Below are 18,055 nucleotides of genomic sequence, written 5' to 3' on the forward strand. Positions count from 1 at the left end.
TTTCGTCATTACATATATTTGAAAGCTGCTCATAAGGAAAACATCCAGTTCATAGAAAAGGGCTCAAGCTTCCATGACTGACACTGTTGAATGATGACTTACCTATAGATGACCCCTGTACAGTTGCTTTGATCTAGCTAGTGCAAACTTTAGATGTAAAAAAGATCTAGATAAATAATGAGTTAGAAAAGTGCATCTAAAAAGTGGATATGTAGTGTTTTACTTTCCTACAGCTTCTGTGACCTGCAGCAGAAGCATGAGCACATTGGCATGCTTCCTTGTAAAACATATGGCCCAGTGTTCCTCTGTTTTATTGTATTGTTTTGTGTGTGTAGGGTATTCTGAGGTCATTGGCCCTTGTCCCAAGCTTGTGGTGGCATGGGCAGGTGTCTAATGATGTCTTTTCCTACTTAGGTCATGCTACAATTCAGTGGTTAACTCTACTTAAGCTGCTTTTGAAGTAAGAGAGTGATGGACAGCAAGTAGGTGATCTCCAAAATAAGTAAAACAAAATCACACAAGATGATTAAAGTGATTTTTATGGTGCATGTGATAAAAATGAGTCTTCAACAAATCTACTTTAAAAGAGTTCCTAGATACGCAAATAACTTTTTTTCATTGCTGTATTTATCAAATGTTTAAATACAAAAGAGAGCAGAATAGGCAAATCACTTCACACAGTTGTAATGCAATCACATTACAACTCTTAAATTCTTCAAAAATAATGTGACAAAGCTCATGAAATTATTAATGCTTGTATAGTGATATTTAAATAATCTTAAAACTATCAGTCCCACTCATTGTCTTCGTCATCTCCAGACATATCTGCCTCGTTGCCGGGTGGTTCAGGCAGGTGCAGATTGGACAGCAAGTCCCTCATGGCATCCAAGAGAGAATTGACAGATGCTCTCAAGTCCCCTACTCCACGGCCATCCCCAACGTCACCTCCTCCAGCTCCTACTTCCTCCTCTCTGAAAAAGCACATTTTCCTCTTTTACAAGACAATCTGAACTCAAAAATATAAAAACCAAGATATACACGAGAGATGGGATAGCATGAAGCCATGAACATAATCAGATTTCCTGTAAACTACCGTATTTTGCAGCATATAACGCGCACCTTTTTCAATTAAAAAATAGCACCACCATACGCGACTCGACTGTATGTATGTATGTGTATATATATATATATATATATATATATATATATATATATATATATATATATATATATATATATATATATATATATATATATATATATATATATATATATATATGGGTTGAATTGCTATGACACCACAATAGAAATTAAATGCTCCTTTTTTTACCTACCTGGCAGGGTCAGCAGCAGGGTCAGGGTTGTAGTTGGGAAGTAGTGAGCGGAAGAATGTGGTCAGAATATTGGAGGAGTCAGCTGTTGGTTGTCGAATGGTAGATTTTGGGCGAGTGTACCCACAGATGGTGTCAGGAGGAGGCAGAGGATCATGGCTCATCACTGGTGTGTTAGCCAATGCCTGTGGAAGTAAGGTCTTTCTTTCCTTTACTCTGCTATGACATTTTTCCCTTTTATTCAGTTTGTTTTTAACTGTTTTTAAGTTTATCATTTGACAAGTTAGTTCTCTCTATTAATCATTTCAAAACTTCTTTTGTTCCCAGATACTTCAAATGGAATAACTACTAATCAAACCCTACAGATTTATTCAGTGGCAACCAAATTATAGGTGACAAATTCTGGACATATAGGAGTGTCCACTATACGAGTGTAAAAAGGAATGATCCATATCCAAGAGTTTTGACAAATCTGACAAGTGGTACTATTTTGCCTTTTCTGCTTTTCTGTGTGTTCTGTTTTCTCACTTAACACGATTCTTACAGATGAGTTTTTCATAACATGTTTTACTTAAAATCTGATATATATTTCAATAACCACTGAGGTAACACTGAGTGGATAGTGCAGTGCTTCATGAATCATGAAATTCTCATTATGTTTATCAAACTTTACAAAGGCAATCTGTAGTTACTGCCCTCAGTTACAGTACTAAACTATGCTTGAATGGCAACATACTTTCATTTGCAGGGACAACTTAAGTGACCCATGGCTTTAACTTAGTAATTAATATATGTGCACTCTAAAGAACAAGATTAAATGATGAGCTTTAAGTTAATTTTTAAAACAGGTAAATTCAAGATGAGCGACCAGGTCATAAGACATTTTCGTTATCAAAGCATTATCTCAACCAATCTTTAACACACAACAGGGGACCAAAAACAAATTACTTTGAGAGCTTTGAGAGCAATTTGACCTTGGTCATTTAGTACTGTAATTAGACCCGATAATTAGTTTTCAGAAGTGCGGTGAATGGGAGCAAAGTGTGTGAACAGCACGTACAGTCCCCCTCAAGTCTGGGACAACACTAATCATGCAAACTGCTCACTCCCTACCAAACATGAACGTCAGAAAGGGCTTTCTGATTTATCTTTTGGTTATGTATTCTAATAAAAAAAGTATTTTCTTGGGATTTCTTCGATACACTGAGGATGACAAGTTGCATCTCGACCCTCTATGACATGATGTGCCATGATGGCACCTGAAGCTATATGTACAAAGGCCAATTTCAACCAGTTTAGAAGTATTGGATGGGGAAATTTTGCCTTGGGAGACATTCTCTGATAGTTTTCCCACAATTTTAGCAAGAAGATGGAAAATGCTAGGATGGGCGGACTTCCGACCTTGTGAACAAGTCACTCGCCATAACCGTAGAAAGAAGAATAAAGAAAAAAAAAAGATACAAGAATGGCTGGGTATTTCTAGGGCACTGGCAAAATACTTAATTTGAAGTAGTGTTGTGACATTTGCAGAGTATCAGCTGCTGCCAGTAAGAAACTGTTGAGGTATCAGTGAGATAAAGAAGACCAACCAAAGAGACTGAAGGTACAATTACTACTATTCCTTCAGAGCTTCACAACACTATCTACTGACCTGGGGTAAGGCTGCGGTAGCAGATCTTATTTCAGACATAAGGATATGTCGATAGATGGCCATGGGAGTTCCTTGGTAGCGTAAGCTACGCATTTCCTCCCCTTCCTTCACCAAAGGGTCACCATCGTCTACACGTGCCAGTGTTTTCTTGACATTCTCTGAAGATTATGACAATTACTTTACCACACTACCACTGGGGAAAATAATTTTAATCATGCCATTCAACTGAGTCCATTGGTCAATACTGCATGTAAGGATTTACCCTTTTAAGGAATTTAAAATGTTACTATATGCAAGGATTCATTTCATATCATAAAATTTGGTAGGTTACTAAAGTTCTGGCACAGCAATGAATTATATCACAATTATGGTTTTGTGAAGAAGTTAGGAAACATAATATGCAGTGAGTGGCATTACATCAGGAATTAAGCTACTTTAGAAAGATGCCACAATATTTAAGTTGTAACAATAACTAAAAAATCTGCTCTTACCTTCCAGCCAAGACATGACTCCAGCTTCCTTCCAAACATGGAAGCAGCGGCCCACATAGAGGTTCACTATTTGGCTCAGACCCTTGCTTTGGCTGCAGTGACAACAGCAAGACATTATTATATGGCAAGCTCAGGGGTTTCGTGAGCACCAACTTTACTTGATCAAAATTAAGAATTATTGGCACCTTGGATGATAAAAAGATAACCATAAAATTATGTAGATAAGTAAAGAATAATATCAACTACAAGAAACTTTATCTAAATCTTTTATATAGCTGCATGCATATATGACTGTTAGCAATTAAATATTGTGTGGCCAAGAGAGCTTTAGTTAGTAAGACCACGCTGAAATTTTTCAGATACATTTTGTAAAGACATGAAAAGTTAAGGTACATGCTTTAGCTTCAACTTAACCATGGAGATGTTCATGTCTTACAATCCTTCTGTTATGGAGATATCTATATAATATCTTCAACACTGTATGAGGAGCCACACATCCAAAGGTGTCTCGGACTAATTTTTCAAAATGACATTTATGCCGGATAGAACTATTTTAAGCCTTCCTCTACAACATACACTTGGATTGGATTGGAACATAGATTTGGATGAGAGCACCTTCTGACAATGGAACTAGGGTTGAAAGTCCTGCAAAAAAAGTTTGTCATTACTCTAGTATTAAGAAATATGCTACTATCTTCCTAAAATAGTACAGACAGATATTAGACTGTATGCAAAATAGACTGTCATCTTCTTCAGGAAAGCTAAAACAAACAAACAAACAGAATGATGTATGCATTGTATTGGGTGAGTGAGTGGAGAGTTGATGACTTGCCGTGGATGTTTATGTTTACAATGAGCCTGTCACCTTATAGTCTGATGGGAGGGGGGCAGAGTACAGTCATAGTGGTTATAATCATTGTTGATTTATGTATTGCAAATGAGTTAGTGCCAGAAAATGGTTTCAGAGTTCAACAAAATAATAATATAAAAAAATATAAAAAAATTAACATTAATGTTAATAATACTATTAATGTTGCTTAATATATTTGCCAAATAATATAACAGTTACAATCTACACCTGAATACCTTCAATTTAAAAAAAAAATTAAGGTTCTAACATAAAAATTAACAGAAATATGATGAAAAGAATATTGCTGAACTCTTAACTCATTTTCTGCCGTTTTTTGATTTGGCACAAGAACACCTTTGAAGGCTCCCTCATAGACTGTTTCAGTTACTATTAGTGTCTAGCATGATTCTTCCCTGCTAAACTAATCAACATTTATAACAATCTTGCTTGCTCATATACACCAATCTACTGCCGGTCTGTCATAGTCTAAACTCTACAGGCCCCTCTACTTACCTTTGACAAAACAACTACCACTATTTAAATATTGCCCCTCCTTTTTGTTTAACTGTTTCTAAATGTATCCCATGCATCCCACTCCTCTCAGTGTAAATTTTCATAATTAAAGTCCCCTACCAATATCATTCTGAATGAAAACTTACCTTGTTTGAGATGCTGGCCCAAAGTAGGCATGGGCAGCAACACCTGGATCAGGCTGAATACTGCACTTGTCCAACAGAGGAAGGAGTAAGCCTGGGAACATGATGAGGGCTCGCTGCAACATGGAATCTGCTCGCTCTCTCATTGCCTCAGGACTACCCAACGCTTCAGCCTAAAATACCAATATTACATATTAATGCACAAAGAAAAGTTACAGAATTATAATAGAGGGACATCCATTAATGTGAGATAGCCACCATAGAATCATGCACTAAATGAATTTCAAGCTAAATCTAAGTCTTATTTTAGATAATCTTATTGAAGAGGAATGCATAATACTAAATGTACATTTATTGACATGAATACATGGGAAGGACTGAGAAAAGGCCCTCCAAGGACAGAAAACAATAACATGAGAGGCTTGAAGCAGAGTTTCTTTGAGGATGATTGAATTTGTTGTTGCTGCAGACTGTGGGGTTGACAGGGTTGCCAAGTCATAAATGAAGTTATGTGAGGACATTCACAACTGCATTAGCCTTCAAAGAATTAAAGTTTAATTCTAAGAGATAATGGTATATACAGTACAGGTTATTTGTAAAACTAAATACTTTAAATATCAATACTACCTACAAAACAGAAAATTTTGTTTGTATCTTTTATTTTGCTCTTTTACATGTCTGTGCCAACTGGTACTTCATTTTCTCCCTTAAAGGCAACATTTATGCTTGTATGAATTCTAAACCAGTGGTTTAATAAGGGAACGTGTCAGGCTGACTGAAAAAATATGACAAAACAACTAAAACCTTCAACTAGTCAGGTAGACTAACTGAGATGAAAGAAGGAAGCAGGAGAGGTGGAGAGAACAATGGAGAAAAAAAGGGGGGCAGGGAACGTACAAAGAGAAAGAAATGAAGATTTCTTCTGCACTCACCCCTTTGGGTGGAATTTCTGCAGGGGCAAGGTATTAGACTTGTAGCAAGGTGGTCAGATGTAACACTACTGCAAACACTTACCAGGGCTGCGGCCTTACTGGATTCCCTCCTGTCCCGGCTGCTGGCCTGGAAGCCACCGCTGCTCAGGTGGAACAGTGCCAGTGGTACAGAGAAGCTAAAGTTTGGAAGCTGAGTGGGAACAACAGATCATTAGAATTATCACCATTATGTATTGTCATCATCCATTGTAATCATCACAATCACATGATATATGCACAGACAGTACATGCAACAATCATAATGACAAACTATAAAGAGAGCACTATAGTACTATATTAATCTACCAGAGCTCCACCAAAAACACAAGATCAAATATATATAAAAATATCTATAATAAAGTGAGAATATATATATATATATATATATATATATATATATATATATATATATATATATATATATATATATATATATATATATATATATATATATATATATATATATATATATATATCACCCCTGATCGACCCCAGTAGTTAATACATATATTCCCGGTGTACTCACCATAGAAAGGTTCTTGGTAGGTTCATAAGTGTCATAGAGTGCAACTAGCCAGCCGTACTCCTGGGCCCGCAGAGCATAGAAGTCAATCATGAGGGAAACTGCCAGTGGATCATCATCTGGTGAGAGATTGAGCAACAGCTTGCACAGTTCCAAGGCCGTGCGGTAGCAACCCTTTTGGCCAACATTGAGGATGTGACGGAAAAGGGCGATGAACAGACTCCTGAGGAAAATTAAAATTATATGGTATTTATCAGTATGCTCTTCAGAGGTCAACATTATCATCAAAATTGTCTCCAACATTATCACAGACCACATTACCCACAGAAACAGGATGGTGAGTCAATGTGCAATAAAAAGGCATGAAAAAGAGGACAAAGAACTCATTTGAGGAAATATTGCCTAATAAATTAGACCCCACTGCACATTCCTGATTTCTGTTTTCCAAACTCATATACAGGTTGAGAATCCTTCATCCGAAATTCCAAAATCTGAAAACCTCCAAAATCCGAAAGTTTTTTGAATGCCGATATGACGCGTCACAAATGGAAAATTCCACAAAGTGATGGGAAGGTTCCACCATGTACAGCTGTTGTGTGCTGCTCAGGGTTGCCAGGTCCTACTGCTGCATCGATACCTTGGGCGTAAAAACATCTGCCCACCACCATCACGGGTTTTGGGCGGCTTTTGGGATGTGATTAGGTGGAAACACAGTCCACGACCTGGCAACTCTGGTGCTGCTATACGTTAGTTTGTTGTCAGCAGTCGTCACAGTAACACCTTCACTCGTTACTCATTGTGATTACCGCATGTTGTGTGCTCTGTGGTGTAAAGATATTATTGAAAATGTCAAAAAAATCCAAAATCCACAACACGTTCGGTCCCAGGGATTTTGGATAAGGGATTCTCAACCTGAACTTGCTATTATTCTTATTTTGTCACTAGAACTAAATTATATATTGCAGAACAGGTCTAAGGTCAGAAATAACTGTCAAGAATAAAAGGAGAAAAACTAAAATCCATTCATTCAGCCAAACAGTCTTTGAAACCTTTAATTTCAGCCAATCAAGTCATCATATGTTTTCAACTATTCCATTCCAATGATTCCATGTTTGCAAAAATAGTTCTACATCCTTCTTTCTTTTTTTTTTACATATCTAATCACTTGCTATGTGTTTGCCTGCTTTCTCTGGCAAATTTTCATCTATTTGGTTCACTTGCTCTTTTTAATATGACACCACTTCAACCCCCTTTTCCTTTGCCTAACATCTGATGCTTCTATACTTCATTCCTATCTATCTATATCTCCAATGCCATGCTCCCTCACTGGAACTTCCCTCCAGGGGGTGGCCACAGCAGATGTGTCTCTATCTCTCCTTGTTCTGGCACTCCCTCTCAGCACACTCAATCCTGCTACTTCCAATCTTTCCTTCATTCACTCTCCCCATTCTCATCACATGTCCAAACCATCTCAGCGCACCACATTTCACCCACTCCATCACTCCATAATCCACTCCTTTCACTGTCACACTCATACCAAACTTCAAATACATGCTTTAATTACTTTCCCCATCCCATCCTGAAACACCACATGCATCACTTATACAACTCATTTCCATTGCGGGTATTCTCAATTGCTGTGCTGCATTCCATGTCCAGGTCTCTGATGCATATGACAGAGTTGGCAGGATAATACTTTTCCTTATTCCCTTCTTTACCTCCATGCTCACAATTCTTCCTTTCATAACCCTCTCCAATGCACCTACCTGTCTGCCCTTCACTGCTCTTTCCCTCAAATCTCCTTCCATACTCCCGTAAAACTGTTCTTAACCCCTAAAGGGCCGGAGGCGGCTATAGCCGCTTTCCACGGAAGGGCCGGGGGCGGTTATAGCCGCTTTGCTTTTTTCGCGCTAAATTTATTTACTTTTCGGTAATTTTCGATGACCATTCGTTGGCAACACTGCCAGAGATATGTTTAGGCTACTGCTTCAGAATCTTGCCCGCTCTCACGATGGACAGGCGTACTGACACGGATTCTGACGCGTCCGATTTCCTGCCAGACCCTGCCGAGCCCAGCAGAGCAACACGAGAATGAGAAGAGTATGCTACAATGACTCCCAAACCACACATCACAAGACTGTGTTACATAGAGAAAGCTTAGAGTATTGACTATATAAGAATTAGAGCATGGGGGCATCCGTTTTCATTACGCACTAGTCAAGGCCACACAAGCGAAACGAACGCAGAGCGGGCAAGAGCCTCGCTAACTCCAAAAGTCTCTCCTCTTCAACTCAATATTTCTCCAAAACCACAGCACATAGAAACGTTTTCATGCAATAATTAAAAAGAAGAAGAGTTGATGATGACTATGACGACAAAGTAATTTGTTATTGCATTGTAGTTCAGCAGAATCAAGTGTGTGAATATAGGCTATTTTCGGTGTTTGGTGCTGAGGTGCCGGTCCTGTGGATGTTGTAGATGACCACCCAGGCCGGCCCTTTAGGGGTTAAATATTTAAACTCGGGCACCTTCTCCATTTTCTCCTCCCCTAACCTTATTCTACACTTCGTTGTGCTCTCTAACACTGTATGGCTTTGTAAATCAATGACGTGCTCTTTCACCCTCTCAAATGCCATAACCTTACTCTTTCCAGCATTCACTCTCAGCTTTCCCCTATTACACACCCTGTCAAACTCATCCAAACTCATTCCTTGCTGTCCATTCTATATAACTCTACAAGTTACTTAGAATGCTTACTTCTAATGGTTTCATAAAACCTTTGAGCTGCCTCTTTCACACAAAACAGCCAAAGTGTTTTGCTGCCATGTAGCAGGGTGAGTGCCAACACTCCTACAGGGAAACCACTTTCTGCCTCCATGATAATCTTCCTTCCATTACTCAGAACTTCCACAGCACCAGAAACTTCCCTTTCTTCACCTGGTGTGCTCTTCCCCTCCCCTGAAACAGGCAAACCACAAAGAAAAATGCAAAACCTGGAAGAAAGTTTCTTCTCCAAACTCACCGATTCTCCTGCTGTCGGTACATCAATCGGCAGCATCCTGTGGTGATGTTAAAGAGGGGATGGGTGGCAGACTCGAGGATGAAAAGCGCACGCTCTATTAGCTGGGCTGCCATGGCCGAGTCATCACCAAGGCGGAAGATTTCCGAGACTTGGAGAAGTGTGTCCACATGGAAGGGTTCTTGATTGAGCAGCATCTAAAGAGACAGATGACAAATGAAATTAAAAGAAAAGAGTTCTCAAAAGTAAGAAATGCCTCAAAAAGCAAAGTAGGGTCTCTATTAGCAGAAGAGCGTCTTATGCATTTTGTGAATGGCAACAGCTACAACATATTAAACCAGAAATTATTTAGTAAGGCAAGCAAGTCTCAAACAACACAAGCCACACACCAAAATTAGCAAAACTTAATTCAAAATCGAGGTATGGAAGCAACAATCAAACAGCATGGCCCATGGATTACATGTATCTCATAGTAGGTATAATGGATCCTTGCCATTTGTGAAGGTTATATTTCCTAAAACACCTTAAGTTGCAAAAAAAATGCAAATAATACATCCTGTGTGAGGTCAAGGGTAAAATGTTTGGGTAGGGTACAAAACCATTACATGTTTGAATAATTAAGGGGCCATCAAGATTTTTCTCTACCAAATTTTTACACTTGTTCTTATTAACCTTCCTTACCAAGCATGTGACACTTTTAACTTATCAACAATGTGAAACAAAGACAGGAGACAAAATCACCATATTTACCTCCACAACCCATGGTCACACACATGGAGCTGGGGAGAATAAGAAGGGAAAAAATATGATCACAGGATAAAAAAATCCCTAAGATACAGTAATTCACATGGGATGAACAAAGATGAAAAGGCAGTGCCTGACTAAATGTAAGCATAGGTATAAGTATAATGAAGGAAGCATGTCAAAGTATGTGTGCATTTCAATTACCAAGAGAATAATAAATAAATGGTAAATAGGAATAAAAGTGGAAGGCAAGCAAGGAAAGCAGCCCAGACTGCATTGATAGTGTAAATTCAACACTGTCAGACTACTGACTATTTAACCCGGTAGCAGCGACGGGCCAAATTTGTGGCTTTACCATGAAGCAGCGACGGGCCAAATTTGTGGCTTTACCTTGAAGCAGCAACGGGCCAAATTTGTGGCTTTACTGTGAAGCAGCGACGGGCCAAATTTGTGCCATGATATAAACCCCCCAAAATAGATGATACATAATCTGATCACAAATGCTTTGATATATGTTATGAAATGGTTTGTGTGAGGGATGATTTTTTCTCATTTTTCTCGCTTGGAGGGACCATTAAGAAACATGATCCCCGCTGCTACCGGGTTAATAGCAGCAGTCAGTAGTTCTCCCACAGGTATGCTTATCACCAAACACTTTTGAGCACCGAGAAAACCCTTGTTCTTCTGGCTCATGCATGCAGTGAGTGTCAAGCTTGGAGGGGTCACAGTGCATTGTCTGAGTCAAGGAGAATAGCATGCTAAGGCACATGTCTATCTTGCTTGTGTTTCACAGTGCTATGAGTCAGTGTGCCAGAAAACAAGGTATTGGGAGAGTAGACTGCCCAGGCCAAGACCTGAGTGTACACAGGTGAACTGGGTGAGTCCTTGGGCAGTCACCGGCTCCCTGCCCGCCTTGCACCACACACCGCTCACCATCCACATAAATCCCCTACATAGCCAGTACATTATGCTGATTTTGTGATAGTTTTGTGCATGGTTTCATCCATTTCAACAGTCAGGTATGCTAATATTGTCATAGCTTTTTTTAACATCTGCGCCTATAGCAACGGTAGGCTTCCTTCAGGGGCCTGGTGGTTGGCCCAAGCCCGTCATGACGAAGGCAATTTTTATAGTGGTGCCAGTTATGCTTGGCTCGTGCTGCCCCCCGGAACTCATTCTTGATTCACTGGACGGTTTCTTCTAGCGTCCAGGTTGATGAGTGGTCTTATGGACAGCATGTGGGTAGTCTTGGCCACTCGGCAGAGACTGAATAATCCCAGGTGGTAGCGTGGGGATTCGAACCGACATTGTCCATGGCGCAGTGAATGCGGGGCCTGCACACTAACCACTCAGCCACCATCTAGATAATTTACCTGAACTAACTGCGCCTTATGAAAATACAATGGTAGGTTTGGAGATTCGAGTTGTCATGCAGAAAATGTTGAGTGTTGGAACACACAAATGTGGATAACTGAAGTTTCACTATATTCCTATATGAAAAACAGGTTTGTCATTTGACATTTGGGGAAGTGGTGGCCGAGTGGTCAGTGAGTGGGCATGGAGATCCCAAAAACACAGGCTGAAGTCCCAGCGCAAGCAACTGACAATGTACAACCATCTCCAGGTGGTAGAAGATTACTCACATGTTGCCCAGCTCTTCAATCAATCCTTACTTTAGCAACTTGTCAAGAGGAACCCATGGGGGCAGCAGGGCCAAGCATGACTCATCATACATCACAGCTGCCACTGAAAATAAGATTCACCACACACAGCAACAACCCATTAGAGGTGCAGGTAAATCTTATTTTAAATGGCTGCTGTGATAAGTGACTTTGCTTGGCCCATGATGCCCCTGGTGCTGTTCTTCTCCAGTCACTGAAGTTAGGGTTGATTGAAGATCTGGACAGCATGTAGGTAATCTTCTGCCACTCAGCAGGAAGTACAGTCATTCTAAGCACTTCTGAATAAGCACTTGAATAAAGATCATGCCCATACATTTGCAACCCTTAGGAGTACAGAACTGTGCACACATGAAACATCCCACTAACCATGATGTTCTCTGGGTTTAGGGACTCGACAGCATCTAGGAACCTGAACTGGCACTGTTGATATGCCTGGCTGTGCACATACTTGAACACCTGATAATCTGGCGTTGTTTCTGCCACCACCATGGTCAGGCCTGGCCGTGAGTGGCGGGTCCAATTTATCAGTTCAGGAACTATCCAAGTGGACCTCCCTGATTTGCCAGTCCTGCCTCTTCGACGACTGTGAGGAGAGAAGAGAAAACAAGGTGGTTATTACTGGGCCGGCCATTCATTCCTGCCAGTTTCTTCTCAACACGGCATCTTTTTCTACCTCTTTTTAACCCTATTCACATGTCCCCATGAGCACCATCACTCCCCAGTACGCTCACTTTACCTCAGCCCAGCTCCTTACAGTAAACCCTCTACATGACAAACTACTGTCAGGCCTTAACATACATGAGGAACATGTGACAAACACCTACAAGTATAAAAAAAATATGTTTATTTATACCATCCCAAATTAAAAATCCCCCAAGACACCCATTTATTGCTATATGGGAATAATATATAGTAAATTGTTGAATGTTCTGTAATTACTAATACTAATTTCCACAACACCTGTCCTGTACTGACTGCAATATTACTAATAATTGCTTGCTTGTTCATTCACCTCATTAAATCAGGGAAAACTAAGGCAAAATAACTCCTGCTGAAACACTAGTTACTGATATGAACTTTCTTTATACTGCTTCATTATTTGCACAACTTCTAACCTCCATGCATTACCCTTTCTATGTCATCAACTTACTTGCTTTCACTTGCTTGCACGACCCTTGACCCAAATATTCTCTTCATCTCATTCTGTGGATTAAGATGCTTGTGTTCTACTGTGAGGATGCTCTTTTTCACTTTGTTATCTGGAAAATATAACATCATGAGTTCTATGTTCTAAAATATTCTTTGCTAACATACAGCTATTATCAACAAAACATGTTATACATATTATACATAAAGGTGTAATACTGATCATTATAACTATGGCACAACAGGGATCCAGAACTCAGAGCATCATTTATGGAAAGGTTCTAAATGACAAGTGCACCACAGATGTTATGAAGGCATAGTGTGGGAGGACGATTATCCAAAGGGATCAGGTCATTTTACAAGGATGCAAGTGCCTCTGTGCATGTGAGTTGGAAGGTGAGTGGGAGTTTTGGTGTTTGTGTGGATGTGAGACAAGGTTGTGTGATGTCACCATGGCAACAGCAAAGTGAGTGGATTGTGGATGGCTGAATGCCTGAAGAGTGGTGCTCTGAAAATATCTGAGCATGTGACAAGAATGAATGAAAATGGCTTTGTGAAGTGTGTTCAAGGGCAGGGTTGAGGGAAGGGGTGTTAAGGGAAACCACCAGTGAAATGGATCAACAGACTGGACAAGTACTGGAAAAACAAAGAATTAGCAGGCAAGGTATTGAGTGTGCTGAGAGGGAATGATGGAGCAGGGAAAATTGGAGATGCTTCTGCCATAGCCAACTCCTATAAGGAAAGTTCCCATGAAGGAAAAAGTCATTGGAAATGTAGATAAAACAATAACTCATAATCGCTGAAATGAAAAAAAAAAAAAATTGGAGTTATTGACAAAACAACTACTCTGACAAGTGACAATGATACTTACTTGAGGTCTTTTCAGTGATAGCTTGTTGTGGCCCGGTGCTGGAGATCGCATTTACTTCCTCAATAATATTGTCTATGTCATCTTTGTCATTCTGGGGAAAAAGGAAAACTTGAGTAATTTGTATAATTTGCTAAGATATATACTTAAGTAGGTAGGTATATACAGTAAAAGGTTTGCAGCGGACAAGCCTAGTACCAAATTATCACGTATTTAGGACCCCTGGATGGACAATTATATGATACATTTTTTCTTAAGTCTGGTTCCCCTCTGCAATTAATGAATCTGTATGATGTAGAAGGAGAGGATCATTATGTTTTTTCCACTATCTGATGAGTAGATGTCAGCTGAGTCCACTCCATCCCCACATGAAGGCAAGAGAGGAGTATATAGTAGTATCGTAAACCAATATAGGTAAGACAGAGTGATAGGCAATGTTTCAAACTGGAAATAAAACAAACACAAACAAAGGATGAATATTCAGGAATAAAAATCCACACAGACAGAACCAAACAAATGGAGATACAAATGACACAATTAGAAAAATAAAGCCATACTAACATCAGTTGGATCTTCACTACTTGCTGGAACTTTCACTCTTCCCCGTTTCCTTTTTTTCTTGCGTTTCCGCTTGGCACCAGAGCCCACAGGTGGTTGGGGTGAGGCTCCATCACGGTCGCCATCCTCACGAAGGTCACTGTTGTCACTGAGGTCATCATCCTCTTTTACCTCAGACTCAGATGGAGAACCTTGCACTAGCTGGAAAGGAGAAACAAATACTGCAGTTAACCATCTACATACAATATTTGCTGGCACATAAAGGAAACAGTGTATAATGCAACCCAAAAAAAGTTTCCATTCAAAATCTGAGCTTAAGAGGTACAGGCAGACCGCTTGCTCTAGCCCGCTTTTGCATTCTTGCTTCCAGTGCGGCCGCGACATAAGTGACTGGCCAGGGAACAGCCCAGATTTTAACTGCATAGAGAACCTCTGGCATTTAGTGAAGAAGGATCTTCAAAAAAAGGACGTGAGCTCCCTGGCCAAGCTAAAGGTGGCAATTTGTGAGCCTTGGGACAATATTTCCTCACACCACCTCAGGAATCTTGCCACTTCTCACTCAAGACATCTTGAAGCTGTGAGCAAGCATAAAGGAAAAGCAACAAAGTATTAACCCTTTCACGCACCATGACGCAATTCGCATCAAAACAGAATCGTCTACATCTGAGCTTTAGACTCGAATCGCGTCAAAAACTTTTAAAAATTCGTCAAAAATAAAGTATCTTTCAGAATCGCGTCAATTTTTTTTGCGTCAGAGATCCAAGCTAGACTTATAAAATAAAATAAACCTCAACTCTCTCGTGCCATTGGATTTCAAGTGATAAAGGCCCGTGGCTTAGTTGCCTCTCAGCAGGCAGCCTGTGAGAGCGGACTGTCATTCCTTAAATTGTGTCCAGAGCCTAGTAAGCCTGAATTACAGTTGTCAGACGAAATTGGTGAAATTTATACTTACTTCCAATGTAAAGTGATTGTGCCATATATTTTGTATATATATACAATATTTTGTTTTATTTTCACAGGGACCAGTAACTGTTACTATTAGAAAATATGGCTAAGAAATTATCAAGTGAAAACATTTTGAGACCCATTTGTACAGAGCATGATGATGATATGCTCATGGAAGTGATTGTGATGATGGAAAAAGTTAAAAAAATTTCAGCAGAGAGTGTAAGGGAGAGACTTATTGGTAATTATAATGATTATTATACGTATATATATATATATATATATATATATATATATATATATATATATATCTATATATATATATATATATATATATATATATATATATATATATATATATATATATATATATATATATATACAAATATTAATACAAAAGAAAAATAGCTTACCAAATCAAACCTGTTGGGGCCTTTTGAAGGCAGCAGAAGTGTTTCTTTCACAAGCTGTTCATCTTTCTCATCATCCTCATCCTCTTCCTGCTCTTCCTCCTCATCATGAGAGCGGTTTGGCAAGTCCAAGTCCTTGCGGCCACCCTGCAGTTTCCTAAGAGCTCGTGTTGACATTGGATATGCAGTTTTCTACGCAGCAGCTGTCTGCAACAATACAAGGTGATAGCATATTTTTTGTGTGTGATATTTCTTGGATGCCTGCTTGCAGATTTTTTACAATGTTTGAATGGAAAAAAAAAATTATTAAAGAAACACCCAAGCTAAGTATATAAAACCTTATAGCTATGCTAGGGTAGCAAGAGAGCTCTATTTCTCTCACTGAGAAGACACCGTGAGCTGGGATCAAACTTATAACTTCTCAATTCCAAGCAAAGCATTAAACCCACTGAGCCATCTGGCCATCTGCATGTCCTGTAATAGCTTTCACAGACTAACCACTGAAGCCGCTCTCTCCCTTGGCGGGTCTTTCACCCCTTATTTTAATCTAAACAGACCTAGCTGTATTACCCCAAAAAACACTTCACTATATACCCACATGAACACAGTGTGTCACAAAACACACGAGAAAGCAAGCCAGACAAGGAAGGATTTGCCGGCGCTGGGGGATCAAACCCATGACCAGCGAGATGGGAAAGCTACTCCTTATAACCAGTCGGCCAAAGAGGTACCCCGCTCGTAGAGTGAATTATGGGAGGCTTGCCTATCAGGCAGGTCTTGGCATGACAAGACATCACCACTCCTATAGCCTAAGCTTTATGTCCTCTGTTGTAACACTGATGTGAGAGCCCGCTTCTTCTCACTGAGAGAGATTAACATTTGAAACAGCTTGCCAGATTCTGTTGTTTCTGTCATCTCGGTGAATTCCTTCAAGCACCAGCTGGGCAAGCATCTTGGTCAGATCTTATACGAGTTTGATTAATTTGCCACGTGGTTTTGTTGTTCTTTGAGTGTCTCGTTTGGATTGTTGTTATTGACTGGGTATTGAAAATTAGTAGTTGTCCATGCCATCTTGTGATGTCATATTAACCAACTATCTGACCATCATGAAAATTCATCAGCTGCAGTTTTGGTTGGAGACATCACACAGTTTTTGGATGGGGCATGGTAAGAAATCCATGAAGAAATACAAATGGGGGAGGGGTTTCACCCTCTTGTGACCCCCCATTTACATAGCCATTCTTGCAAAAAATGGTTATAAGAGATAAATAATAAAATGTCAAAAAACATGGTTATTCTTACTAATTTGTCCGTGTCACTTGGAATAATGAAACTTACATATTATGTAGGACACACTGTGGCCTTGCCATATATCTATAAAATCTTTTCGGGGATGAGTCTGATATGGACTTCTTGTAAAGAATTAGCAAAAACATAATGAAGATGAATAGAATGACCAGATATGTCAAAAGTGTCAAACTTGAGTGTGACGGGTGAAAAGCTTGACAAAAACGTACATACCTGAAATACTTTACTGATGTTGCCTCAACTTAAGATCGAGTTAAGTCGTTCCATGGATCGAAAAAGTCCACTGTAACTGTAATCCAGGGGGGTAAAGGCAGCTCCGGGTATACAGCGTGTCAGAGCTGCTGCTGCTGCTGCTGCCGGATAGATTAATAACACACGAGATTGTTGTGGTCTGGTTCAGGCGTGGCCGGTGCCTGCACACTCACACACCCTGCACGGGCCGGGGACGTCACCAGCACACGAGGGGCGGCAGCATTACCGAGGTGGGGCAGTGGAGGTGCAGCAACTATTGGCTCAACACCTTCAGTTCAGTTGAGTTGATGGGTCCGGGGCCATGGAGGCAGTGAGGCACGGCGAGCACCTCCGCCAGCTGACCTGGCGTCCCGAGACCTTCTCGCTGGCTTCGTCCGTAAGGCACACATTCATATTTGTTCATGAAACGTGTTAATACACATGCCAAATGTTTAAAACTTACAAGTGATGATTTTGTCAACAATCAATGATTAGTGGAATCAACTTATTGTACATATTATTTTTCTATATTGATTTTATTTGCAACGTCAAAGCCAGCGTCCAGCAATGCACAGAAGGAACAAAACTTGTGTGCGTCAATAAATGAACACACACACACACACACACACACACACACACATATATATATATATATATATATATATATATAT

The 18,055-nt window shown here is 39.9% G+C and overlaps 2 protein-coding genes across 3 annotated transcripts in view; one reads left to right on the top strand and one right to left on the bottom strand.

Annotated features, from left to right (window-relative positions):
• Positions 1–17,740, bottom strand: LOC127006171 (transcription factor 25-like). 2 transcript variants are annotated; one of them, XM_050875717.1, is made up of 14 exons: positions 17,367–17,740; positions 15,849–16,048; positions 14,494–14,691; positions 13,936–14,026; positions 13,069–13,177; positions 12,285–12,501; positions 9,496–9,689; positions 6,477–6,696; positions 5,994–6,101; positions 4,983–5,152; positions 3,474–3,565; positions 2,983–3,140; positions 1,335–1,516; positions 1–971 (listed from the first exon to the last, which is right to left on the bottom strand). In XM_050875717.1, the coding sequence occupies exons 2-14, from the start codon at positions 16,020–16,022 to the stop codon at positions 788–790; spliced, it is 2,097 nt and encodes a 698-aa protein (XP_050731674.1). In that variant the 5' UTR covers positions 16,023–16,048; positions 17,367–17,740; the 3' UTR covers positions 1–787. The 2 variants fall into 2 exon arrangements, with proteins under 2 accessions (XP_050731674.1, XP_050731673.1); XM_050875716.1 differs by having other exon boundaries at positions 15,849–16,052; positions 17,367–17,739.
• The window catches only part of LOC127006170 (E3 ubiquitin-protein ligase arkadia-C-like), a 23,224-nt gene continuing 22,806 nt past the window's right edge, over positions 17,638–18,055 (top strand). The window contains exon 1 of the mRNA XM_050875714.1: positions 17,638–17,781. The gene's annotated coding sequence lies outside the window, so the exon portion shown is untranslated. The remainder of the gene's footprint in view (positions 17,782–18,055) is intronic.

This window comes from Eriocheir sinensis, chromosome 32 (assembly GCF_024679095.1).
Source record: "Eriocheir sinensis breed Jianghai 21 chromosome 32, ASM2467909v1, whole genome shotgun sequence".
NCBI classification, from domain to species: domain Eukaryota; kingdom Metazoa; phylum Arthropoda; class Malacostraca; order Decapoda; family Varunidae; genus Eriocheir; species Eriocheir sinensis.